The sequence below is a fragment of the Bombina bombina genome, chromosome 3 (genome assembly GCF_027579735.1).
Source record: "Bombina bombina isolate aBomBom1 chromosome 3, aBomBom1.pri, whole genome shotgun sequence".
NCBI classification, from domain to species: Eukaryota; Metazoa; Chordata; class Amphibia; order Anura; family Bombinatoridae; genus Bombina; species Bombina bombina.
Window position 1 is genome coordinate 1,087,019,015 of NC_069501.1, and position 27,411 is coordinate 1,087,046,425.

General features: G+C 41.4%; 1 protein-coding gene across 2 annotated transcripts in view; it reads left to right on the forward strand.

Moving 5' to 3' along the window:
* Nucleotides 1–27,411, forward strand: part of MRPS31 (mitochondrial ribosomal protein S31) — a 227,721-nt gene that overhangs the window by 182,505 nt on the left and 17,805 nt on the right. For both annotated transcript variants that reach the window (XM_053708400.1, XM_053708401.1), the window contains exon 6: nt 27,060–27,203. In XM_053708400.1, coding sequence (XP_053564375.1) covers nt 27,060–27,203 — 144 coding nt within the window. The remainder of the gene's footprint in view (nt 1–27,059; nt 27,204–27,411) is intronic.

The window sequence follows — 27,411 nt, forward strand, 5'->3', positions numbered from 1 at the left end:
AATGCAAGTCTGTCAAAAGATCTGAGATAAGGGGGCAGTCAGCAGAAGCTTAGATACAAGGTAATCACAGAGGTAAAAAGTGTATTAATATAACAGTGCTGGTTATGGAAAACTGGGAAATGGTAAATAAAGGCATTATCTATCTTTTTAAACAATACAATGTTTGGTGTTTACTATCCCTTTAAGTGATTTGGCATTTAAGTAACCTATCCCTTTAAACATGTTAATTGCTTTGCTCTGTTTGGTTAATGTATCTCGCTTTTGATCATATTTATGAACCTATTTTTTAGCATAATGTAAGGTTTTCTTAATAGGCATTTGTCCGTGTCAAACACTGAGACATAATGATTTCCACAGATCATATCCCATCCAATGCCAACTATTTTGTGAGCTGGATCAAAATGAAGTTATGTAATTTCCTTTACAATGATGTCTCTGTAAAATATGCCAGTGGAAGCAGTCGTGTCTGAAAACTGTGTATGATTTGATGCAGTCATTTGTACCATTCTACATTCTATAAATATCAGAACATTCAAATTGCAGCCCTTAGAGCATAACAAGGCATTTGTTTTGACACTGGCGTAACATTATACAAAGTGCAGTGTCATGAAATAAACCAAGGTTATGTTTTTAGCATTTTCATTTTTATTGTGTCTTATCAAAGGTAGACAGACATTCAGTATATTTACTGACTCATATCACAATATCAGAGTACAAATGGGTAGTAGTTAAAGAGGGAATGAACTCAACATTTTAATACCCCGTAAAAGATTAAATTATGCATAGTGAAAAAAAATGTATTAAGTTTTCTTTTTAAAGACACAATGAGTCCACGGATTTCATCCTTGTGGGATATTCACCTCCTGGTGAGCAGGAGGAGACAAAGAGCACCACAGCAGAGCTGCTATATATAGCTCCTCCCTTCCCTCCCACTCCAGTCATTCTATTTGCCTACGTTAGTGATAGGAAGAGGTAAAGTGAGGTGTTAGAAAAGATTCTTCAATCAAGACTTTATTATTTTTAAAGTAGTGCCAGAGACTGCTGCTTTGTTCTAGGGTGTAGCCGTAGTCCATATCAGTCTCTGCAGTAGAGCTTTTGGTGGCTTTAGAGCAATAGGAATTGGTGGGACATAATTCTCACTGTGCCTAAGCAAAGTTAACTCAGGCTTTATGATTTTCCACAGGGCTATGGGAGGGAGAGGACCTCCTAAACCTGCTGAGCTGCCCTGCTGTCGGGCAGAATACAAAGGTAAGTGTTGACTTTTTTTTCTGGGTCTGAAAAAAGATTCAGGACAGAGGACGTGTAGCACTTTTCTGGGACATAAAGCTCCTACATATATCTAAAGGGAGGTTCATGTGACAGCATTTTCTTTGCAGACACTGGGGCTGAGGAGAATGGAAGGTGGCTTCTCTGGGGTTTTGTATAGATTCAATCATGCAGTAGACTTAGCATTACACTGTTCATGTGTTAATTTTCTTGGACCGAGCTGACTATAAGAGGGCTCAGGGAGTGTGATTGATTTGTATACTACCTATTAGCGGTATTGCACTTTGCCCCCAGGCATAAAATGTAAGGTTCAGATCTCCCGGAGTACTATTTCTGAAGATAGTAATGGCGACTGGGAGAGGTGTGTTTTAACGCCCACGACGGGCGGAGCTATGTTTGGCACCGTTTTGGAGCGCAATTTTCTATCTCCCGGCAGATTCAGGGATTGTGTGTTTCACGCCCACGAGGGAAGAGTTATGTTAAACCGAATGAGACTGAACTCGCTATTTTCCTTCCGTTCATCGGATGGTTGAGCGGTTTTTCTTTCCTAGCACAATACTTAGTGCTGTCATTAAGTGGGTCCGGATTGCGCTCCGGATCTGCCTGAGAACTATGTTATGTTAAATTTAAGGATGAAGTTCTGATGGCTCACCTCAGCAAGGTTTATCTGAGATGTACGTAGGCAATATGATACTTGCGTACTATTCTAATTTTTTTCTGCACTCAAAAATATAAAGTTGTAGTTTAAAATTTAAAGAAACAGTAACATTTGTTTAGCTGTTAATTTTATTATAGGAATTTCAGCAATTTTTTTATTATTTCATCCAAAAGCACACAAAAATCAGGTTACTTTTGAGATTTAAAGAGATAGCAACGTTTTTTATGTGTGAATTTTATTACAGAATTTCAGCTGTTTATTTGTTACTTCATCCTTTGTGACTTTGGATGGAACAAAAGCACACAAAAATAAAGAGTTACTTTTAAAGATTTAAAGACAAAGTAACGTTTTTTATGTGTAAATTTTATTAAAGAATTTCAGCTGTTTCTTTGTTAATTCCTCCTTTGTGTCTTAGGCTGGAACAAAAACTCACAACAATAAGTTAGTTTTACGATTAAAGAGACAGTAACATTTTTTATGTGTAAAATTTAAATAAAATATTTTTTTTCTGGACCTACTCCTTCTAAAGCGATTGCTGTAAAGGAGTCTGTTGACGATGGTCAAGTTATGCCACAAATTTCTCTTATAGTATCCCACAAAATTTTATGGCCCACATGCAGTGCTTTGTGCTTCCTTTTACACTCCACTCGGAGTTATGATGCATTATATGTTTTTCCCATGAGGTAGAAAACATTGCTAGAGGAATTATTTCAGTAGTTGTTATTCCTAATGGTTCCTCCATGTTACTGAAGGAGGAAGGATGGATTATCTGTGAGAGAATTCTCAGACTCAGATGGAATTGTTACTTGAGGAGTTTTTATCTTGCCTGGGCAACCCCAATATAGTAGTCCAGTAAAGACATTTCCGGTGTAATTTATACTAGTGTGTCCAGTGAATTATAAGGATGGATGCATTCCCTTTATTTCCAAAACTGTTTCCCATCGCCGACTCAGTTAAGGAGGCTGGACAATCATTTCCTAGGGGGGACGGAATAGTTTCAGCTTAACTAGGTGAACTGCTATACCCTTAGAGGATAGGTCCTATGGACAAAAATTACAAGTGGGATGTACTACAGGGCTTACAATGGCAACCTGGTGTGTACTTGACTACCGTCACTAGTGCGATGGGGGATTGGTTTGATGCGTTGTCTGATGCTATTAAGTCAGAAACCTCCCTGGATAAAATCCAGGACGGGATTAAAGCTTTCAAATTGGCTAATTCCTTTATTTCAAATTCTTCAACTTCTCAAACTGGGAGCATAGGTTGCTCTGTTCCAGCTCACAGGGCTTTATGGTTAGAGCTTTGTTCTACGGATATATGCTCTAAGTCTAAGCTTGCTCTGTTCCAGCTCACAGGGCTTTATGGTTAGAGCTTTGTTCTATGGATATATGCTCTAAGTCTAAGCGTTTAGTGATTCCTTACAAGGAGAAGTCTCTGTTGGGACCTGGCTTGATGGAAATAATCTATTTTTTTGACATTTTAAAGATAAAAAAAAAAAAAAAAATGGATCATAGCCTGCTGTTGAATCAAAGACAGCATGAAGGACATGCCCCCGATCCGAGATCGGATCTTGTAGGGGGCAGATTTACCGTCTTCGCTCAGGCTTGGGTTCGAGATCAAAAGTTTTCCTCACAGAGGCAGGTTTTTTCTGTTTTCGAAATTATCTGTAGATCAGACGAGAGGGGAGGCGTTCTTACACTGCATAGGAGACCTCTCAGACCTGGGAGTGATTGTTCCAGTTCCAATATAGGTACAGGTTCTGGGTTTTTTATCCCAAATGGGTTGTGGTTTCTAAAGGAGGAGAGAACCTTCAGACCACTTTTTAGATCTCAAGAGTCTACAAATATTTTTTTTCGTGGACCGTCTTTCAAGATGGAAACTATTCGTTTCATTCTTTCCTTGATCCAAAGGGGTCGATTAATGACAACAGTGGATTTAAAGGACTCGTACCTTCATGTGCCATTCACGAGAATCGTCTCAAGTTCTAGGGTTTGTCTTTCTAGATAAACGCTTCCAGTTCGTGGCTCTTCCTTTCGGTCTTGCTACATCTCTGAGTTTTCTTTTGCATGATGTACCGACAGGAAGTAGCAAAGAGAGCACCACAGCAGAGCTGTCTATATAGCTCCCCCCTTAACTCCACCCACCAGTCATTCTCTTTGCTGGCTCTAAGCAGGAAGAGTAAAGAGAAGAGGTGTTAAACTGTTAGTTTTATTTTATCTTCAATCAAGTGTTTGTTATTTTTAAATGGTACCGGTGTTGTACTATTTACTCTCAGGCAGGACATAGATGAAGATTTCTGCCTGGAGGATGATGATCTTAGCATTTGTAACTAAGGTCCACTGCTGTTCCCACAGAAGCTGAGGAGTACAGGAAAACTTCAGTGTGAGGAACTTTTTCTTGCTATTCAGCAATGAGGTATGTTCAGTCATATTTTCTGCAGAGACTGTGTTAACTCAGAAAGGCTGACAGTGTCCCCATTAGGGGAAGGGTAAGCAGTAATCCTAGTGTTATCAGAGGGTTTTACTAGCTTGCATAAAGGGTTAATTTTTTGTGGGCACTCAATTTGTTATGTGAATTTGGGACAAACGTTTTTGTGTTTGGGAGTAACGTTTTCTGTTTTATGGGACATTTGCTTGAGGGTTCTTTGGGGTTGTTTATAACCCACATGGCTTTCAGGCAGGGTTTGTTAGTTTTGTGTAGGCCCCAGCAACATCGAGTGAGGTGGGCGGGGCCTACATTTACAAGCAACAAGCAACTTCTCCTGAGGTCCTGAGAGTCTTCTGAGGGACTAATTGAAGCTTTAAACCCCATATTATCGCTTCCTATGGGCAGGTAGGGCCACAGCAGAGCTATGGCAAGGTGTTTTAGAGGGTTTTAACCGGTTTTAGACATATTTCAATCCATTTTTTTCATTTGGGGGTTTATTGCTTATTAACTTGTGGTGCAATCCTTCTAAAGCTTAGTGGGTACACTGTTAAAATTTCAGAAAAATGTAAGCAATTTTAACCTGTTTTGTAGTTTGTGTATGCCTTTTTTTCTCTTAAAGGCACAGTACCGTTTTTGCCAATTGTGTTTTTTTCATTAAATAAAGTGTTTTCCAAGCTTGCTTGCTTTATTACTAGTCTGTTAAACATGTCTGACACTGAGGAAACTCATTGTTCAATTTGTTTAGAAGCCATTGTGGAACCCCCTCTTAGAATGTGTCCCACTTGTACTGATATGTCTATAAATTGCAAACAGCATATTTTGACTTATAAAAGTTTGGCATTAGATGATTCTCAGACAGAAGGAAATCAGGTTTTGCCATCTAGTTCTCCCCAAGTGTCACAACCAGTAACGCCCGCACAAGCAACGCCAAGTACTTCTAGTACTTTCACCTTGCAAGATATGGCTTCAGTTATGAATAATACCCTCACAGAGGTTTCATCTAAGCTGCCTGGGTTGCAAGGAAAGCGCAGTAGCTCTGGATTAAGAACAAATGCTGAGCCTTCTGACGCTTTAGTAGCCGTATCCGATATTCCCTCACAATGTTCTGAAGTAGGGATGAGGGATTTGCTGTCTGAGGGAGAGATTTCTGATTCAGGAAAGATGTTCTCTCAGACAGATTCAGATATGACAGCATTTAAATTTAGGCTAGAGCACCTCCGCTTATTGCTCAGGGAGGTTTTAGCTACTCTGGATGATTGTGACCCTATTGTAGTTCCAGAGAAATTGTGTAAAATGGACAAATATTTAGAGGTTCCTGTTTACACTGATGTGTTTCCGGTCCCTAAGAGGATTTCGGACATTGTTACTAAGGAGTGGGATAAATCAGGTATTCCGTTCTCTCCCCCTTCCTTTTTTTTCCCCATTTCTGTCACCATAAAGGACTCATGGCAGACGGTCCCTAAGGTGGAGGGAGCTATTTCTACCCTGGCTAAGCGTACAACTATACCTTTTGAAGACAGTTGTGCTTTCATTGATCCTATGGATAAAAAATTAGAGGGTCTCCTAAAGAAAATTTCTCCAACATAGGTGTGTCCGGTCCACGGCGTCATCCTTACTTGTGGGATATTCTCTTCCCCAACAGGAAATGGCAAAGAGCCCAGCAAAGCTGGTCACATGATCCCTCCTAGGCTCCGCCTACCCCAGTCATTCTCTTTGCCGTTGTACAGGCAACATCTCCACGGAGATGGCTTAGAGTTTTTTAGTGTTTAAACTGTAGTTTTTATTATTCAATCAAGAGTTTGTTATTTTGAAATAGTGCTGGTATGTACTATTTACTCAGAAACAGAAAAGAGATGAAGATTTCTGTTTGTATGAGGAAAATGATTTTAGCAACCGTCACTAAAATCCATGGCTGTTCCACACAGGACTGTTGAGAGCAATTAACTTCAGTTGGGGGAACAGTGAGCAGTCTCTTGCTGCTTGAGGTATGACACATTCTAACAAGACGATGTAATGCTGGAAGCTGTCATTTTCCCTCTGGGATCCGGTAAGCCATGTTTATTACGATTGTAAATAAGGGCTTCAAAAAGGGCTTATTAAGACTGTAGACTTTTTTTGGGCTAAATCGATTGATTATTAACACATATTTAGCCTTGAGGAATCATTTTATCTGGGTATTTTGATATAATAATATCGGCAGGCACCGTTTTAGACACCTTATTCTTTAGGGGCTTTCCCAAAGCATAGGCAGAGCCTCATTTTCGCGCCGGTGTTGCGCACTTGTTTTTGAGAGGCATGGCATGCAGTCGCATGTGAGAGGAGCTCTGATACTTAGAAAAGACTTTCTGAAGGCGTCATTTGGTATCGTATTCCCCTTGGGGCTTGGTTGGGTCTCAGCAAAGCAGATACCAGGGACTGTAAAGGGGTTAAAGTTCAAAACGGCTCCGGTTCCGTTATTTTAAGGGTTAAAGCTTCCAAATTTGGTGTGCAATACTTTTAAGGCTTTAAGACACTGTGGTGAAAATTTGGTGAATTTTGAACAATTCCTTCATGTTTTTTCGCATTTGCAGTAATAAAGTGTGTTCAGTTTAAAATTTAAAGTGACAGTAACGGTTTTATTTTAAAACGTTTTTTGTACTTGTTATCAAGTTTATGCCTGTTTAACATGTCTGAACTACCAGATAGACTGTGTTCTGAATGTGGGGAAGCCAGAATTCCTATTCATTTAAATAAATGTGATTTATGTGACAATGACAATGATGCCCAAGATGATTCCTCAAGTGAGGGGAGTAAGCATGGTACTGCATCATTCCCTCCTTCGTCTACACGAGTCTTGCCCACTCAGGAGGCCCCTAGTACATCTAGCGCGCCAATACTCCTTACTATGCAACAATTAACGGCTGTAATGGATAATTCTGTCAAAAACATTTTAGCCAAAATGAACACTTATCAGCGTAAGCGCGACTGCTCTGTTTTAGATACTGAAGAGCATGACGACGCTGATATTAATATTTCTGAAGGGCCCCTAACTCAGTCTGATGGGGCCAGGGAGGTTTTGTCTGAGGGAGAAATTACTGATTCAGGGAACATTTCTCAACAAGCTGAACCTGATGTGATTGCATTTAAATTTAAGTTGGAACATCTCCGCATTCTGCTTAAGGAGGTATTATCCACTCTGGATGATTGTGACAAGTTGGTCATCCCAGAGAAACTATGTAAAATGGACAAGTTCCTAGAGGTGCCGGGGCTCCCAGAAGCTTTTCCTATACCCAAGCGGGTGGCGGACATTGTTAATAAAGAATGGGAAAGGCCCGGTATTCCTTTCGTCCCTCCCCCCATATTTAAAAAATTGTTTCCTATGGTCGACCCCAGAAAGGACTTATGGCAGACAGTCCCCAAGGTCGAGGGAGCGGTTTCCACTTTAAACAAACGCACCACTATACCCATAGAGGATAGTTGTGCTTTCAAAGATCCTATGGATAAAAAATTAGAAGGTTTGCTTAAAAAGATGTTTGTTCAGCAGGGTTACCTTCTACAACCAATTTCATGCATTGTCCCTGTCGCTACAGCCGCATGTTTCTGGTTCGATGAGCTGATAAAGGCGGTCGACAGTGATTCTCCTCCTTATGAGGAGATTATGGACAGAATCAATGCTCTCAAATTGGCTAATTCTTTCACCCTAGACGCCACTTTGCAATTGGCTAGGTTAGCGGCTAAGAATTCTGGGTTTGCTATTGTGGCGCGCAGAGCGCTTTGGTTGAAATCTTGGTCGGCTGATGCGTCTTCCAAGAACAAGCTACTTAACATTCCTTTCAAGGGGAAAACGCTGTTTGGCCCTGACTTGAAAGAGATTATCTCGGATATCACGGGGGGTAAGGGCCACGCCCTTCCTCAGTATCGGCCTTTCAAGGCAAAAAATAAACCTAATTTTCGTCCCTTTCGTAGAAACGGACCAGCCCAAAGTGCTACGTCCTCTAAGCAAGAGGGTAATACTTCTCAAGCCAAGCCAGCTTGGAGACCAATGCAAGGCTGGAACAAGGGAAAGCAGGCCAAGAAACCTGCCACTGCTACCAAGACAGCATGAAATGTTGGCCCCCGATCCGGGACCGGATCTGGTGGGGGGCAGACTCTCTCTCTTCGCTCAGGCTTGGGCAAGAGATGTTCTGGATCCTTGGGCGCTAGAAATAGTCTCCCAAGGTTATCTTCTGGAATTCAAGGGACTTCCCCCAAGGGGGAGGTTCCACAGGTCTCAGTTGTCTTCAGACCACATAAAAAGACAGGCATTCTTACATTGTGTAGAAGACCTGTTAAAAATGGGAGTGATTCATCCCGTTCCATTAAGAGAACAAGGGATGGGGTTCTACTCCAATCTGTTTATAGTTCCCAAAAAAGAGGGAACGTTCAGACCAATCTTAGATCTCAAGATCTTAAACAAGTTTCTCAAGGTTCCATCGTTCAAGATGGAAACCATTCGAACTATTCTTCCTTCCATCCAGGAAGGTCAATTCATGACCACGGTGGATTTAAAGGATGCGTATCTACATATTCCTATCCACAAGGAACATCATCGGTTCCTGAGGTTCGCATTCCTGGACAAACATTACCAGTTTGTGGCGCTTCCTTTCGGATTAGCCACTGCTCCAAGGATTTTCACAAAGGTACTAGGGTCCCTTCTAGCTGTGCTAAGACCAAGGGGCATTGCTGTAGTACCTTACTTGGACGACATTCTGATTCAAGCGTCGTCCCTTCCTCAAGCAAGGGCTCACACGGACATTGTCCTGGCCTTTCTCAGATCTCACGGATGGAAAGTGAACGTGGAAAAGAGTTCTCTATCTCCGTCAACAAGGGTTCCCTTCTTGGGAACAATAATAGACTCCTTAGAAATGAGGATTTTTCTGACAGAGGCCAGAAAAACAAAACTTCTAGACTCTTGTCGGATACTCCATTCCGTTCCTCTTCCTTCCATAGCTCAGTGCATGGAAGTGATCGGGTTGATGGTAGCGGCAATGGACATAGTTCCTTTTGCACGCATTCATCTAAGACCATTACAACTGTGCATGCTCAGTCAGTGGAATGGGGACTATACAGACTTGTCTCCGAAGATACAAGTAAATCAGAGGACCAGAGACTCACTCCGTTGGTGGCTGTCCCTGGACAACCTGTCACGAGGGATGACATTCCGCAGACCAGAGTGGGTCATTGTCACGACCGACGCCAGTCTGATGGGCTGGGGCGCGGTCTGGGGATCCCTGAAAGCTCAGGGTCTTTGGTCTCGGGAAGAATCTCTTCTACCGATAAATATTCTGGAACTGAGAGCGATATTCAATGCTCTCAAGGCTTGGCCTCAGCTAGCGAGGGCCAAGTTCATACGGTTTCAATCAGACAACATGACAACTGTTGCGTACATCAACCATCAGGGGGGAACAAGGAGTTCCCTGGCGATGGAAGAAGTGACCAAAATCATTCTATGGGCGGAGTCTCACTCCTGCCACCTGTCTGCTATCCACATCCCAGGAGTGGAAAATTGGGAAGCGGATTTTCTGAGTCGTCAGACATTGCATCCGGGGGAGTGGGAACTCCATCCGGAAATCTTTGCCCAAGTCACTCAGCTGTGGGGCATTCCAGACATGGATTTGATGGCCTCTCGTCAGAACTTCAAAGTTCCTTGCTACGGGTCCAGATCCAGGGATCCCAAGGCGGCTCTAGTGGATGCACTAGTAGCACCTTGGACCTTCAAACTAGCTTATGTGTTCCCGCCGTTTCCTCTCATCCCCAGGCTGGTAGCCAGGATCAATCAGGAGAGGGCGTCGGTGATCTTGATAGCTCCTGCGTGGCCACGCAGGACTTGGTACGCAGATCTGGTGAATATGTCATCGGCTCCTCCTTGGAAGCTACCTTTGAGACGAGACCTTCTTGTTCAGGGTCCGTTCGAACATCCGAATCTGGTTTCACTCCAGCTGACTGCTTGGAGATTGAACGCTTGATCTTATCGAAGCGAGGATTCTCAGATTCTGTTATCGATACTCTTGTTCAGGCCAGAAAGCCTGTAACTAGAAAGATTTACCACAAAATTTGGAAAAAATATATCTGTTGGTGTGAATCTAAAGGATTCCCTTGGGACAAGGTTAGGATTCCTAGGATTCTATCCTTCCTTCAAGAAGGATTGGAAAAAGGATTATCTGCAAGTTCCCTGAAGGGACAGATTTCTGCCTTGTCTGTGTTACTTCACAAAAAGCTGGCCGCTGTGCCAGATGTTCAAGCCTTTGTTCAGGCTCTGGTTAGAATTAAGCCTGTTTACAAACCTTTGACTCCTCCTTGGAGTCTCAATTTAGTTCTTTCAGTTCTTCAGGGGGTTCCGTTTGAACCCTTGCATTCCGTTGATATTAAGTTATTATCTTGGAAAGTTTTGTTTTTAGTTGCAATTTCTTCTGCTAGAAGAGTTTCAGAATTATCTGCTCTGCAGTGTTCTCCTCCTTATCTGGTGTTCCATGCAGATAAGGTGGTTTTACGTACTAAACCTGGTTTTCTTCCAAAAGTTGTTTCTAACAAAAACATTAACCAGGAGATTATCGTACCTTCTCTGTGTCCGAAACCAGTTTCAAAGAAGGAACGTTTGTTGCACAATTTGGATGTTGTTCGCGCTCTAAAATTCTATTTAGATGCTACAAAGGATTTTAGACAAACATCTTCCTTGTTTGTTGTTTATTCCGGTAAAAGGAGAGGTCAAAAAGCAACTTCTACCTCTCTCTCTTTTTGGATTAAAAGCATCATCAGATTGGCTTACGAGACTGCCGGACGGCAGCCTCCCGAAAGAATCACAGCTCATTCCACTAGGGCTGTGGCTTCCACATGGGCCTTCAAGAACGAGGCTTCTGTTGATCAGATATGTAGGGCAGCGACTTGGTCTTCACTGCACACTTTTACCAAATTTTACAAGTTTGATACTTTTGCTTCTTCTGAGGCTATTTTTGGGAGAAAGGTTTTGCAAGCCGTGGTGCCTTCCATTTAGGTGACCTGATTTGCTCCCTCCCTTCATCCGTGTCCTAAAGCTTTGGTATTGGTTCCCACAAGTAAGGATGACGCTGTGGACCGGACACACCTATGTTGGAGAAAACAGAATTTATGTTTACCTGATAAATTACTTTCTCCAACGGTGTGTCCGGTCCACGGCCCGCCCTGGTTTTTTTAATCAGGTCTGATGATTTATTTTCTTTAACTACAGTCACCACGGTACCATATGGTTTCTCCTATGCAAATATTCCTCCTTAACGTCGGTCGAATGACTGGGGTAGGCGGAGCCTAGGAGGGATCATGTGACCAGCTTTGCTGGGCTCTTTGCCATTTCCTGTTGGGGAAGAGAATATCCCACAAGTAAGGATGACGCCGTGGACCGGACACACCGTTGGAGAAAGTAATTTATCAGGTAAACATAAATTCTGTTTTTTGTTCATCAAGGTTTTCTTCTTCAACCTATATCATGCATTGTTCCTGTAACCACTGCAGCTGCCTTTTGGTTTGAGGCTCTAGAAGAGGCTCTTCAGATGGAGACCCCACTAGATGATATTTTGGACAGAATTAAGGCTCTTAAGTTGGCTAATTCTTTTATTACAGACACCGCTTTTCATCTTGCTAAATTAGCGGCTAAGAATTCAGATTTTTGCCATTTTAGCGCGTAGAGCGTTATAGCTTAAGTCCTGGTCAGCTGATGTGTCATCTAAATCTAAACTTTTGACCATCCCTTTCAAAGGTAAGACCCTATTCGGGCCTGCATTGAAAGAGATCATTTCAGACATTACTGGAGGGAAGGGTCATACCCTCCCTCAGGATAAGTCAAATAAGACAAGGACCAAACAGAATACTTTTCGTTCCTTTCGAAACTTCAAGAGTTGGCCCTCTACCTCTTCCCCTGCTGCAAAGCAAGAGGGGAACTTTGCTCAATCCAAGCCAACCTGGAGACCTAATCAGGCTTGGAACAAGGGTAAACAGGCCAAAAAGCCTGCTGCTGCCACTAAGTCAGCATGAAGGGATAGCCCCCGATCCGGGACCGGATCTAGTAGGGGACAGACTCTCTCTCTTTGCTCAGGCCTGGGCAAGAGACGTTCAAGATTCCTGGGCAGTAGAAATTGTACACCAGGGATACCTTGTAGATTTCAAGGATTCCCCTCCAAGGGGTAGGTCCCATCTTTCTCAATTGTCTGTAAACCCGACAAAAAGAGAGGCGTTCTTATGCTGTGTAGAAGACCTTTTTACCATGGGAGGGATCTGCCCAGTTCCAAAAGCAGAACAGGGGCAGGGGTTCTACTCCAATCTGTTTATAGTTCCCAAAAAGGAGGGAACCTTCAGACCAATTCTGGATCTCAAGATCCAAACCAATTCCTAAGAGTTCCATCTTTCAAGATGGAGACCATTCGGACTATCTTACCATTGATCCAGGAGGGTCAATATATGACCACCGTGGACTTAAAGGATGCGTATCTGCACATTCCTATCCACAAAGATCATCACCAGTTCCTCAGGTTCGCCTTTCTGGACAAGCATTTTCAGTTTGTGGCTCTTCCTTTCGGGTTGGCCACGGCGCCACGAATATTCACGAAGGTGCTAGAGTCCCTTCTGGCGGTTCTAAGGCCACGAGGTATAGCAGTGGCGCCTTATCTAGACGACATTCTAATTCAAGCGTCATCTTCCAACTAGCCAAGTCTCACACGGACTTAGTGTTGGCCTTTCTAAGGTCTCACGGGTGGAAAGTAAACGTAAAAAAGAGTTCTCTTTCCCCCCTCACAAGAGTTTCATTTCTAGGGACTCTGATAGACTCAGTGGACATGAAAATATTTCTGACTGAGCTCAGGAAATCAAAGATTTTGTCCACCTGCCGAGCTCTTCATTCCATTCCTCGGCCGTCAGTGGCTCAGTGTATGGAGGTAATCGGACTAATGGTAGCGGCAATGGACATAGTTCCGTTTGCTCGCTTGCATCTCAGACCACTGCAACTATGCATGCTCAATCAGTGGAATGGGGATTATGTGGATTTATCTCCTCAGATAAATCTGGATCAAGGGACCAGAGACTCTCTTCTTTGGTGGTTGTCACAGGATCATCTGTCCCAGGGAATGTTTTTCCGCAGGCCAGAATGGGTTATAGTGAAGACAGACACCAGTCTTCTGGGCTGGGGTGCAGTCTGGAATTCCCTGAAAGCTCAGGGTTTGTGGATTCGGGAGGAGGCTCTCCTACCGATAAATATTCTGGAATTAAGAGCGATATTCAATGCTCTCCAGGCATGGCCTCAGCTGGCTTCGGCCAGATTCATCAGGCTTCAGTAGGACAACATCACGACTGTGGCTTATATCAATCATCAGGGTGGAACAAAGAGTTCCTTAGCAATGATAGAGTTCTCAAGGATAATCCAATGGGCAGAGGCTCACTCTTGCCATCTGTCAGCGATTTATATCCCAGGTGTAGAGAATTGGGAGGCAGATTTTCTAAGTCGTCAGACTTTTCATCCGGGGGAGTGGGAACTCCATCCGGAGGTGTTTGCTCAGCTGGTTCGGCTATGGGGCACACCAGAGTTGGATCTGATGGTGCTTCATCAGATCGCCAAACTTCCTCGTTACGGCTCCAGGTCAAGGGATCCTCAGGCTGTACTGATAGATGCTCTAGCAGTACCCTGGTCGTTCAACCTGGCTTATGTGTTTCCACCTTTCCCTCTCCTTCCACGTCTGATTGCCAGAATCAAACAGGAGAGAGCATCGGTGATTTTGATAGCGCCTGCGTGGCCACACAGGACTTGGTATGCAGACCTGGTGGTCATGTCATCCCTTCCACCATGGTCTCTGCCATTGAGACAGGACCTTCTGATTCAAGGTCCATTCAAGTATCCAAATCTAATTTCTCTGCAACTGACTGCTTGGAGATTGAACGCTTGATTCTATCAAAGTGGGGTTTCTCTGAGTCAGTCATAAATACCTTGATTCAGGCTCGAAAGCCTGTTACCAGGAAAATTTTTCATAAGATATGGCGTAAATATATTTTGTGGTGCGAATCTAAAGGCTTCTCCTGGAGTAAAATGAGGATTCCTAGGATTTTGTCTTTTCTCCAAGAGGGATTGGAGAAAGGATTATCAGCTAGTTCCCTAAAGGGACAGATATCTGCTCTGTCTATTTTGTTGCACAAGCGTCTGGCAGATGTTCCAGACGTTCTGGCTTTTTGTCAGGCTTTAGTTAGAATTAAGCCTGTGTTTAAACCTATTGCTCCGCCATGGAGTCTAAGAACTCTAAGAACTAAATTTAGAGTTCTTCAGGGGGTTCCGTTTGAACCTATGCATTCCATAGATATTAAGCTTTTATCTTGGAAAGTTTTGTTCCTAGTTGCTATCTCTTCAGCTCAAAGAGTTTCTGAACTATCTGCATTACAATGTGACTCTCCTTATCTTGTGTTCCATGCTGATAAGGTGGTTTTGCGTACCAAGCCTGGGTTCCTACCTAAGTTTGTTACTAACAGGAATATCAATCAAGAAATTGTTGTTCCTTCTCTGTGTCCTAATCCTTCTTGTAAGAAGGAACGTCTGTTGCACAACTTGGACATGGTTCGTGCTTTGAAATTTTATTTGCAGGCAACCAAAGATTTTCGTCAAACATCTTATTTGTTTTAATTTGTGGAAAAACCAGCGAGACCTCCAGGCGTTTAAATCAAAAATTGACTTTATTGGAGAAAACAATAAAACAGCATAAAAGCTTAATGCCCTTGCATAAGGGGTATACTGAACGGGTCCTACGCGTTTCGGCAGCCCTCTGCCTTATTCATGGACTGATAAGTTCACATAGAAATGCTACTTAAATACACCTGAGCCCCCAGGTATAGGAAACCCCGTATATGCTAATTTTAAAGGGACAGGACATTGCCTTACAGTCTTGGTGTTAAGTGATTACGAATTGTAACAATATGACCTTGTTTAATTAATAACTATTGAATCATGTTTCTAATCAATGCATTTTGAATATAATATATATAAACCATAATCATATATCATGTGATCCTGAACTAGTGTTTACATGAAATTGCGGTCATTACTACAAACAAATTCAAACAGCATATTTTTATCATGATTCTTAAATTAAGAAAGGAAAACGAAAAAAGGAAGAAAAGAAAAAAGAAAAAAGATAAGCGAAAAAGAAGAAGAAAGGAGATAAAGATTCCAAAAATGGGGGACAGCATAAACATAACTTCACATTAAGATCCAAATAGTTTTTAAAGTGTGTATGTCTAACCTTGGATATGAATAGATTTGCTTTATTATTAATTTATCTATCCGTTCTACTATCACAGTTAGACTCAAAATACAATATATTTATAGATCTTACTAGTGAGTATTGATATAATGTTGATACTATTTCGAGAGTTGTCTCTTCAATAAAATTTATGGATTAATAAGATGGGCAACTCGTAAGCTATCCGCCAATTATAATCTGCTTTAATACTGCCGATTCCAAAAATTAATAACATCACCTTCAATATTGAAGCCCTTTGGTCTTCTAGTCTGTAATTTGAAGATCCAAAAGGCTTCTTTGAACAGTAACTTCGTCATTCTGTCCCCTCCACGTAGTGGAGCTTTAATCTGATCAATCACTTGCCATTTAAAAGATGAGACTACTTTATCATGAACATAGATAAAGTGTCTAGCTAGATCTGAACACTCAGCACCGTTCTCTATGTTGTTCAGGTGTTCCCTGATCCTGTTTCTGCCCTCTCTGGAGGTGCATCCCACATACTGTTTCTTACATTGGGTGCACTCAACCAGATATATTACAAAAATAGAGCGGCAGTTTGTGTAGGATCCAAGATCAAACACCTTCTGTGTTACATATGATTGAAAGTTTTTCGTAATACGTGTGAAACCACACGCTATGCAGCTGCTAAAGTGGCATTTGTAATGTCCTTTGACCTCTAGCCAGCTGCTGACCCTAGTGGGGGACTTACGTAACAAGCTGGGAGACAACATGTTACCTAGAGAACATCCTCTCTTAGGTACAAAATTACAACCATTAGATACATAATCTTTAAGGCTGTCTTCAGCTGTAAGTATCGGGAGATGTTTACCAACAATGCTGCATATATCATCAAACTGAGCACTGTATGCGGTAGTAAAAGTGGGTTTCAAAGAACTGAACCCAGTATCTCTTTTACTATTCCCATGGTCCCCCAGTAGTTGTCTCCTGTCTGTGCGACGTACTTCCAGAAGAGCTCTCTCAAGCACCTTTCTCTTATACCCTCTCTCAAGAAAATTATCCATTAGGATTAAGCTTTCTTTTTCAAAATCTAATTCATCCGTGCAATTACGTTTTACACGGATGAATTGACCTTTCGCAACCCCAAAACCTGTGTATTTTGGATGATTGCTCCGGCCATGCAACACTGCGTTTGTAGCTATGGGCTTCCGATACAAGGTTGTCTTCACTCTATGTTCTTCAACATCCCCAATGAGGAGAATATCTAAATATGGTATTGTATATTGATCACACTCATGGGTAAATTGAAGATTAACCTCATTCCGATTCAAATATAGTATGAAAGCCTCAATATTTTGATGACCTCCCGTCCAAACGAACAGGAGGTCATCGATGTATCTTTTATACATCTTAATGCTCTTAAGGAATGGATTACCATCTCCAAAGACGTGGCACAGCTCCCACCAACCCATAAAAAGGTTGGCGTAGGCCGGGGCAAACTTAGCCCCCATGGCTGTGCCACGTCTTTGGAGATAGAAAGTTCCGTTAAACAAAAAGAAATTGTGAGAAAGCAAAAAATCTAGGGTTTTAAGCAAAAAAGTCTTAAGATCTTCACCATAGTTACTAAATTTGTCTAGCATGTATGAAATGGCAGCTATGCCATGCGAATGTGGAATAGCAGAATATAGGCTGACTACATCAATTGTCAGCCAAATATTCTTTTCATCCCATTGTATCTGTTCAATGCTATTAAGGAGATGTTTTGTATCCCTCAAATATGAGGGCAAATTATACACCAAGGGTTGTAGTAGTGATTCAACCCAATTCGACATATTCTCGAAGAGAGATCCAATCCCTGCCACAATGGGTCTCCCTTTAACCTCCCCAAGGGACTTGTGTACCTTGGGGAGGTGATGGAAAATAGGAATGATGGGCTCGGATGTATAGAGATAATCAGCTGTACCCTGATCAAATATCCCCATCTCGAGTCCATCGTCAATGAGGTCTGCCAAGCGTCTGCCAAACTCCTTGGTAGGGTTACATGTGAGGACCTGATAAACCTCAGAGTCATTCAATTGCCTCATGGCTTCCTGTATGTACAAAGATCTGTCCAACACAACCACGCTTCCCCCCTTATCAGCTTGCTTAATTATAATATCATCTCTTTGTTTAAGATTCATCAAAGCTGACGATTGAGCTACACTGAGGTTGGGGCGAGGTTGTCGGCTCTCAGTCGATAGTTTAATCAGATCTTCCTCAATTCTATGGTGGAACGCCTCCAAAAACGGTCCCCTATCCTTAGTAGGATAGAAAACAGATTTGGGACGATAACCACCATGTGTGATTTTCACAAAATCCTCATCTAAATGAGTATTATCAGCCAGATCATAAGCAGTCAAATAATCCTTAGCCTCATTAAAATCAACCAAATCCTAAATCTTGGGAGAACCCTCAACAATTGGATCATTTTCTATTGCCATCTCATCTTTACCATTTATCCAAAAGAACTTTCTGAGTGTCAAATTGCGAATAAATTTATTTAAATCAACTATCGTATTAAACAGGTTAAATTTAGTGGTTGGTACAAATCCCAAACCTAAACCCAAAACCTCTAGTTCATCCTTGGTAAGTGTGGCATTAGAGAGATTTATGACATTTAAATTGCATATTTGTTGCGACCCCCTCGTCTTTTGTTTCTTCCTGCCCCTCTGCCTCTTTGTCCTCTTCCTGCGTGGCCACGGTTGGTAGCAAGAAATACGCTAACGCTGATACTCATCCGGCATTTGCATTGAAGAGGTTAGTGCACAGGAGGCCGGCGGAGATGGGATCCTCAGTACAGCTGGGATATACCGGATGATTACTCCGCAACCGCATAGTGGGGCCACGATTACGGCACGACCTGTATGCTGCCGGGTGAGTCACTTTACATATTCTTCCATCTTACCCACAACACTAAATAGCCTGGAGCTGCAAAGGGAGACGCTACTGTGTGTTTGTGTATACGAACTGTTCATTTCTCCCTTACGGCTTGGCTTACTGACTGCCTATACTTTGTTCCGGTGCTCTCATGGTTTCTTGTGACAGAGTTTATATATATATCTGCTATCATTTACCAGGGAGTGACTTAACATTGTAAGAATATGGAGAACCGTGATTTATTCTCACTACAGTCTTGTGATGTTATGGATTTGGGAAGATTAACAATTGAAGATACATTCGAGAATCAAAGAGAGACACTTTCTATTAGTGAAGTTTTTTTGCAGTTAGAACGTACCCTAATCCGAGAATATAGAGCATGGTGGGACAAACGTTCTTTGGAAAAGTATTTAATGATGGGACTGATTCCAAGAGGCCTGAGGTTGAATAAATATCCTAGCTTTCAGGTTGATGATCCGGTGTTCATTGAAAAATGGAATACCATCCTGACAGAATGCTCTAGGAGGCTAATGGAAATGATAATATCGTTTAAAGAAACAGAACTGTCTAAAATACGTGAAGAAATTACTGAGTTACAGTTAAGGTTAAATGATTATACCACGCATGTGAAATATTGTGATATGGATGTAATGTTGAAAGATTCTGTCAACAAATTTCGTGTTGAATTAGATAACTTTAAGCTAAAAAAATTCATGAGAGACAGCGAAGACCATGCACACAACAGGGTGTACACCTGGCATACATATAACTATACTTCACAGAATAAATCTAGATCTAGGTCTAGATCTCGATCTAGAGGTAGGGTCACAATACAGACAGAGAAACATGTGTCATTTGTAACACCACAAACATTACCCAGTGACCATACAGAGCAAAGTGTCTCTCTTGTCTCCCCTACACCCCTCTCATCAGTTAATACTGAACCTGATCAGATAGTAAGGCCTAAACCTAGTAGTGGAATTCGCATAGAGCCAATTGTGACCAGGCAATTTAATAAGAAGCCCAATTGTGAACAGGCTAGTCTATTATCAACAGAACACAGGAGACAGGAATTTTTGACTGTCAAAGCTAATGAATTAAGACCTAATTTACAAGAGGTAGGACTAAGTCCAGCTACTAGAGAACAACAGGTTTTTCACAGGGACAACAACATAGGAGAGGGGGGAGGCCACGCAGGAAGAGGACAAAGAGGCAGAGGGGCAGGAAGAAACAAAAGACGAGGGGGTCGCAACAAATATGCAATTTAAATGTCATAAATCTCTCTAATGCCACACTTACCAAGGATGAACTAGAGGTTTTGGGTTTAGGTTTGGGATTTGTACCAACCACTAAATTTAACCTGTTTAATACGATAGTTGATTTAAATAAATTTATTCGCAATTTGACACTCAGAAAGTTCTTTTGGATAAATGGTAAAGATGAGATGGCAATAGAAAATGATCCAATTGTTGAGGGTTCTCCCAAGATTTATGATTTGGTTGATTTTAATGAGGCTAAGGATTATTTGACTGCTTATGATCTGGCTGATAATACTCATTTAGATGAGGATTTTGTGAAAATCACACATGGTGGTTATCGTCCCAAATCTGTTTTCTATCCTACTAAGGATAGGGGACCGTTTTTGGAGGCGTTCCACCATAGAATTGAGGAAGATCTGATTAAACTATCGACTGAGAGCCGACAACCTCGCCCCAACCTCAGTGTAGCTCAATCGTCAGCTTTGATGAATCTTAAACAAAGAGATGATATTATAATTAAGCAAGCTGATAAGGGGGGAAGCGTGGTTGTGTTGGACAGATCTTTGTACATACAGGAAGCCATGAGGCAATTGAATGACTCTGAGGTTTATCAGGTCCTCACATGTAACCCTACCAAGGAGTTTGGCAGACGCTTGGCAGACCTCATTGACGATGGACTCGAGATGGGGATATTTGATCAGGGTACAGCTGATTATCTCTATACATCCGAGCCCATCATTCCTATTTTCCATCACCTCCCCAAGGTACACAAGTCCCTTGGGGAGGTTAAAGGGAGACCCATTGTGGCAGGGATTGGATCTCTCTTCGAGAATATGTCGAATTGGGTTGAATCACTACTACAACCCTTGGTGTATAATTTGCCCTCATATTTGAGGGATACAAAACATCTCCTTATAGCATTGAACAGATACAATGGGATGAAAAGAATATTTGGCTGACAATTGATGTAGTCAGCCTATATTCTGCTATTCCACATTCGCATGGCATAGCTGCCATTTCATACATGCTAGACAAATTTAGTAACTATGGTGAAGATCTTAAGACTTTTTTGCTTAAAACCCTAGATTTTTTGCTTTCTCACAATTTCTTTTTGTTTAACGGAACTTTCTATCTCCAAAGACGTGGCACAGCCATGGGGGCTAAGTTTGCCCCGGCCTACGCCAACCTTTTTATGGGTTGGTGGGAGCTGTGCCACGTCTTTGGAGATGGTAATCCATTCCTTAAGAGCATTAAGATGTATAAAAGATACATCGATGACCTCCTGTTCGTTTGGACGGGAGGTCATCAAAATATTGAGGCTTTCATACTATATTTGAATCGGAATGAGGTTAATCTTCAATTTACCCATGAGTGTGATCAATATACAATACCATATTTAGATATTCTCCTCATTGGGGATGTTGAAGAACATAGAGTGAAGACAACCTTGTATCGGAAGCCCATAGCTACAAACGCAGTGTTGCATGGCCGGAGCAATCATCCAAAATACACAGGTTTTGGGGTTGCGAAAGGTCAATTCATCCGTGTAAAACGTAATTGCACGGATGAATTAGATTTTGAAAAAGAAAGCTTAATCCTAATGGATAATTTTCTTGAGAGAGGGTATAAGAGAAAGGTGCTTGAGAGAGCTCTTCTGGAAGTACGTCGCACAGACAGGAGACAACTACTGGGGGACCATGGGAATAGTAAAAGAGATACTGGGTTCAGTTCTTTGAAACCCACTTTTACTACCGCATACAGTGCTCAGTTTGATGATATATGCAGCATTGTTGGTAAACATCTCCCGATACTTACAGCTGAAGACAGCCTTAAAGATTATGTATCTAATGGTTGTAATTTTGTACCTAAGAGAGGATGTTCTCTAGGTAACATGTTGTCTCCCAGCTTGTTACGTAAGTCCCCCACTAGGGTCAGCAGCTGGCTAGAGGTCAAAGGACATTACAAATGCCACTTTAGCAGCTGCATAGCGTGTGGTTTCACACGTATTACGAAAAACTTTCAATCATATGTAACACAGAAGGTGTTTGATCTTGGATCCTACACAAACTGCCGCTCTATTTTTGTAATATATCTGGTTGAGTGCACCCAATGTAAGAAACAGTATGTGGGATGCACCTCCAGAGAGGGCAGAAACAGGATCAGGGAACACCTGAACAACATAGAGAACGGTGCTGAGTGTTCAGATCTAGCTAGACACTTTATCTATGTTCATGATAAAGTAGTCTCATCTTTTAAATGGCAAGTGATTGATCAGATTAAAGCTCCACTACGTGGAGGGGACAGAATGACGAAGTTACTGTTCAAAGAAGCCTTTTGGATCTTCAAATTACAGACTAGAAGACCAAAGGGCTTCAATATTGAAGGTGATGTTATTAATTTTTGGAATCGGCAGTATTAAAGCAGATTATAATTGGCGGATAGCTTACGAGTTGCCCATCTTATTAATCCATAAATTTTATTGAAGAGACAACTCTCGAAATAGTATCAACATTATATCAATACTCACTAGTAAGATCTATAAATATATTGTATTTTGAGTCTAACTGTGATAGTAGAACGGATAGATAAATTAATAATAAAGCAAATCTATTCATATCCAAGGTTAGACATACACACTTTAAAAACTATTTGGATCTTAATGTGAAGTTATGTTTATGCTGTCCCCCATTTTTGGAATCTTTATCTCCTTTCTTCTTCTTTTTCGCTTATCTTTTTTCTTTTTTCTTTTCTTCCTTTTTTCGTTTTCCTTTCTTAATTTAAGAATCATGATAAAAATATGCTGTTTGAATTTGTTTGTAGTAATGACCGCAATTTCATGTAAACACTAGTTCAGGATCACATGATATATGATTATGGTTTATATATATTATATTCAAAATGCATTGATTAGAAACATGATTCAATAGTTATTAATTAAACAAGGTCATATTGTTACAATTCGTAATCACTTAACACCAAGACTGTAAGGCAATGTCCTGTCCCTTTAAAATTAGCATATACGGGGTTTCCTATACCTGGGGGCTCAGGTGTATTTAAGTAGCATTTCTATGTGAACTTATCAGTCCATGAATAAGGGCAGAGGGCTGCCGAAACGCGTAGGACCCGTTCAGTATACCCCTTATGCAAGGGCATTAAGCTTTTATGCTGTTTTATTTTTTTCTCCAATAAAGTCAATTTTTTGATTTAAACGCCTGGAGGTCTCGCTGGTTTTTCCACAAATTACGTCTATATACCTTTCCCAGCTTGAGCCTTGGCGTACACCGGAGCAGCAGTGGTTGGATTGGTGTTGTTGATGTGACGTCATTACGCAAAGCAGGGAAGACCGCATCAGGAGGACAGCGTGTGCCACGGTTGGTAGCAAGAAATACGCTAACGCTGATACTCATCCGGCATTTGCATTGAAGAGGTTAGTGCACAGGAGGCCGGCGGAGATGGGATCCTCAGTACAGCTTGGGATATACCGGATGATTACTCCGCAACCGCATAGTGGGGCCACGATTACGGCACGACCTGTATGCTGCCGGGTGAGTCACTTTACATATTCTTCCATCTTACCCACAACACTAAATAGCCTGGAGCTGCAAAGGGAGACGCTACTGTGTGTTTATCTTATTTGTTTGTTGTCTATTCTGGAAAGCGTTGGGGTCAAAAGGCTACGACGACTTCTCTTTCCTTTTGGCTGTAAAGCATCATCCGTTTGGCTTATGAGACTGCTGGACAGCAGCCTCCTGAAAGGATTACAGCTCATTCTACTAGAGCGGTAGCTTCCACATGGGTTTTTTAAAATGATGCTTCTGTTGATCAGATTTGTAAGGCTGTGACTTGGTCGTTGCTTCATACCTTTTCAAAATTTTATAAATATGATACTTTTGCTTCTTCGGTGGCTATTTTTGGGAGAAAGGTTTTGCAAGCAGTAGTGCCTTCCGTTTAGGTTCCTGTCTTGTCCCTCCCTTGATCCGTGTCCTAAAGCTTTGGTATTGGTATCCCACAAGTTAGGATGAATCCGTGGACTCGGTACATCATGCAAAAGAAAACAAAATTTATGCTTACCTGATAAATTTCGTTCTTTTGCGATGTACCGAGTCCACGGCCCACCCTGTCTATTCAAGACAGATAGTATTTTTTTTATGTAAACTTCAGTCACCTCTGCACCTTATAGTTTCTCCTTTTCTTCCTTGGCCTTCGGTCGAATGACTGCTGTGGTGCTCCCTTTGCTACTTCCTGTCAGGAAGGACAATATCCCATAAGTTAGGATGAATCCGTGGACTCGGTACATCGCAAAAGAAAGAAATTTATCAGGTAAGCATAAATGTTTTTTTTATAAAGGCTCCGGGATCGCTGTTGGCGGTGCTTCGGTTACGGGGCATTGCAGTGGCGCCCTATCTGAACGATATCCTAGTCCAGGCGCCATCCTTATAGCAAGTAAGATTTCACATGGACAAGGTGTTTTCCTTCCTGTGATCTCATGGGTGGAAGGTAAATTTGGAAAAGTGTTCCTTAGTCCCAAGCATAAGGGTAACTTTCTTGGGAATCATAATGGATTCCATATCAATGAAGATTTTTCTGACAGAAGTCAGGAAATCAAAGATTATCGATACTTGTATAGTCCTTCAGTCCACTCCTTGGTCTTCAGTGGCTCAGTGCATGGAGGTAATCGAACTGATGGTGGCGGCATTGGACATCATCATGTTTGCTCGGTTCCATCTCAGACCTCTGCAGCTAAACATGCTCAGGCAATAGAACAGGAATTATGCAGACTTGTCTCCTCGAATAATTCTGGAACAGGAGACAAGGAAATCTCTTCAATGGTGGTTGTTTCTGGATCATCTCTCCCAGGGGACTTGCTTTCGCAGACCATCTTGAGTGATTGTGACAACAGACACCAGCATTCTGGGGTAGGGAGCAGTCTGGGGCTCCCTGAAGACTCAGGGAGTTGAAACTCTGTCAGGTCTGTTCTTTCTATAAACATTCTGGAGCTGAGAGAGACAGTCCAGTATTTTGTATTACATTGTTTCTAGTGATCACATCAGCTACCCTTTACTGTTTGGTGACAGTCCAGTATTTTGTATTACATTGTTTCTAGTGATCACATCAGCTACCCTTTAATGTTTCAAATATTTTTTTCATGAGGTTTCAAAATTCTAAGGCTATATATATATATATATATATATATATATATATATATATATATATATATATATATATATATATATAAAATTTGTGTATTCGCATGATAGGTCACTTTTGGATCATGTTACTATAACAATCTAAATAAAATATTGCAATTACATTATAGGCCACTGGACCATTAGGCTTACAATAGTAATACCAATCTACAAGCTTGAAATATGAAGACAGATAGCATTAATTTAAAAACAACATTAATAGACCGTTAATTACTGCAATAATGCAATGGAAGAGTGTGAATAAATGTTTTTTTTTTTTTCCATAAAAGTACTCAAAGGAGCGCTGTATACAACACACATCGTAATATTGCAGTATTGCCAATGCAAATATAAAGAACAATAAGTAGTGTTCCATACTATAATGGGATATGAGCAGAACAGGCCCACAAAAGTGAGATGTATAAATGAATCTAGACCAGGTACTGGTTATAAAGCATTTTGGATTTTTACAAAGCCATCAAAGTTCATGTAAATGACATAATTGAGACGTTTCTCTGAGCCTCTCATAACCAGGAGTAGAATAATAGAAACAGGCAAAATTAGGTAACTGTCAAACCACTCCTGTTTGACTGGAAATGCTGTTGCTGAGAGAACACAGCATTAAATGGATCTTAATGGCACAGTCAGATTCTTTACATAACATGATCCCATGTAGCATCCTCAACTGTCTCATGAGCACGGTAAGTTTTGCCACCAAAGCACTTTCATGTCCCACAGTTACAGACTGATATAACTCCTCTCTAACCTGTAGTATAGACTATGGGGCCGATTTATCAAAGTCTGGCAGACATAATACGCTGTATCGTATCATGTCCGCCAGACATCTCTGATTGCAGACAGCATATGCTGTCAGCATTTAACATTGCCGCTAGCAGGGGGTGTCAATCAACCCGATCGTATAGGATCGGGCAGATTGATATCCGCAGTCTCAGAGGCAGTGGCCCAGTTAAGACCGCTGCTTCATAACTGCTGTTTCCAGCAAGCCTGAAGGCTCGCGTGGAAACAGGGGCAGCAGGGACTATTCAACCCTTGATAAACCGGCCCAAATGTGTCCACTACTCGGTCAATTGTTAGGACGGCAAAATTTTTGTGACCTCCTCTAGAGTGAACCAGCTACACGCAGCTGCTCACTTTAGCAGTCGCCAGGTGTCAATAGTCCCTCTGGTAGGCTCTCTGTGCCAGGAATCTGATCACATATAGGGTCATCCCTCCTCATAACAAAGAGGTGACTACTTTTCTGGATTGTACCACTCTGCCTTTAATCCCCCATCAAGGGTCAGCTTGCATCAACTCAGAGGCTTCTATTGAAAGTGACTGTTTCTCCTGCACGATTAGGTTGTGGTCAGAATGCTTGTTTAATTTTGTCTAAAAACTGCAGCTCATAGCCTTAAAGTCGTAAGTGCTCTCCATAGCTTGATTATAGAAAATTATAAAGTCTGAAACCAGTGATAATACACTGTTTTTCCCTGTTTATCCAGGGGAAGGGGTACCTCTCCTTGTGAGGGCTACCACAGGCCTCAATACTGCAGATTAACACAGAGGTTCAATATATCAAAGACAAGAGTGGAGTACCCCAAAATCCACTGCTAAGTGGCAGATTAACATCCTGCACACAGCTACCGATTTCACAATCATTCAAGGTGCCCAGTATTAATGCATTTAATTTTTTTTTTTTTACACTTTTCTAGTATGTTAATTTATTGCAAGACAACAAAAAAATCTTGAAATTGCAAGGTGCTTACTGTCCCCTTAAATTAATGCTGTAAATGTGTTTGTTACTGGCAGAAAATGTATGTTGAATACCTAAAGATTCATTGCTTACCGTCTGGACAACTCTCTTAGCTCTCTCAGTGGAGAACAGAATCTTCCATATGCAATGCATGAAAACAAATAGTCTATTTATGACAGGAAAAATAGCTTAAGAAATATATATGTATGTGTGTGTATATATGTATATGCAATATGTCTTTAAAATACCCCCTTTTTTATGCATCAGGTAACAATTCTACTTTAATGCTTTAAGTGAATTAATTTGTTCGATCATTGAGTGTATTTTATTTTCTCTCAACTGAATAAATTCTTAATTTATCACATTTGTTGTCAACAGAGCCATCGCCTAACCTGTGGGATCTGGAACTTGCTAATCAGATAGCCGCTACTAATGAGCAGCCTCCACGGAATGGGTTTGAAGAAATGATTCAGTTGACTAAAGAAGGAAAACTCTGGACTTTCCCTATTGATAATGAAGCTGGTAAGTTAATGTCAGCTGTAGTCATATTAACTCTTTTTTGTTAAACCCTGAAATGTACATACTTTTTAGCTGAAAAAAGCGTTGTTTCCACTGACCGTTCTTCTCCCTATAGGTTTAAGAGGAAGAAGCATAAAACCTTTTTCTTTGTTTGTCAATCCAAGAAAATGTTAAGTGGTACTCTTGCATTTCAATCTTTAAGAATAAGTGG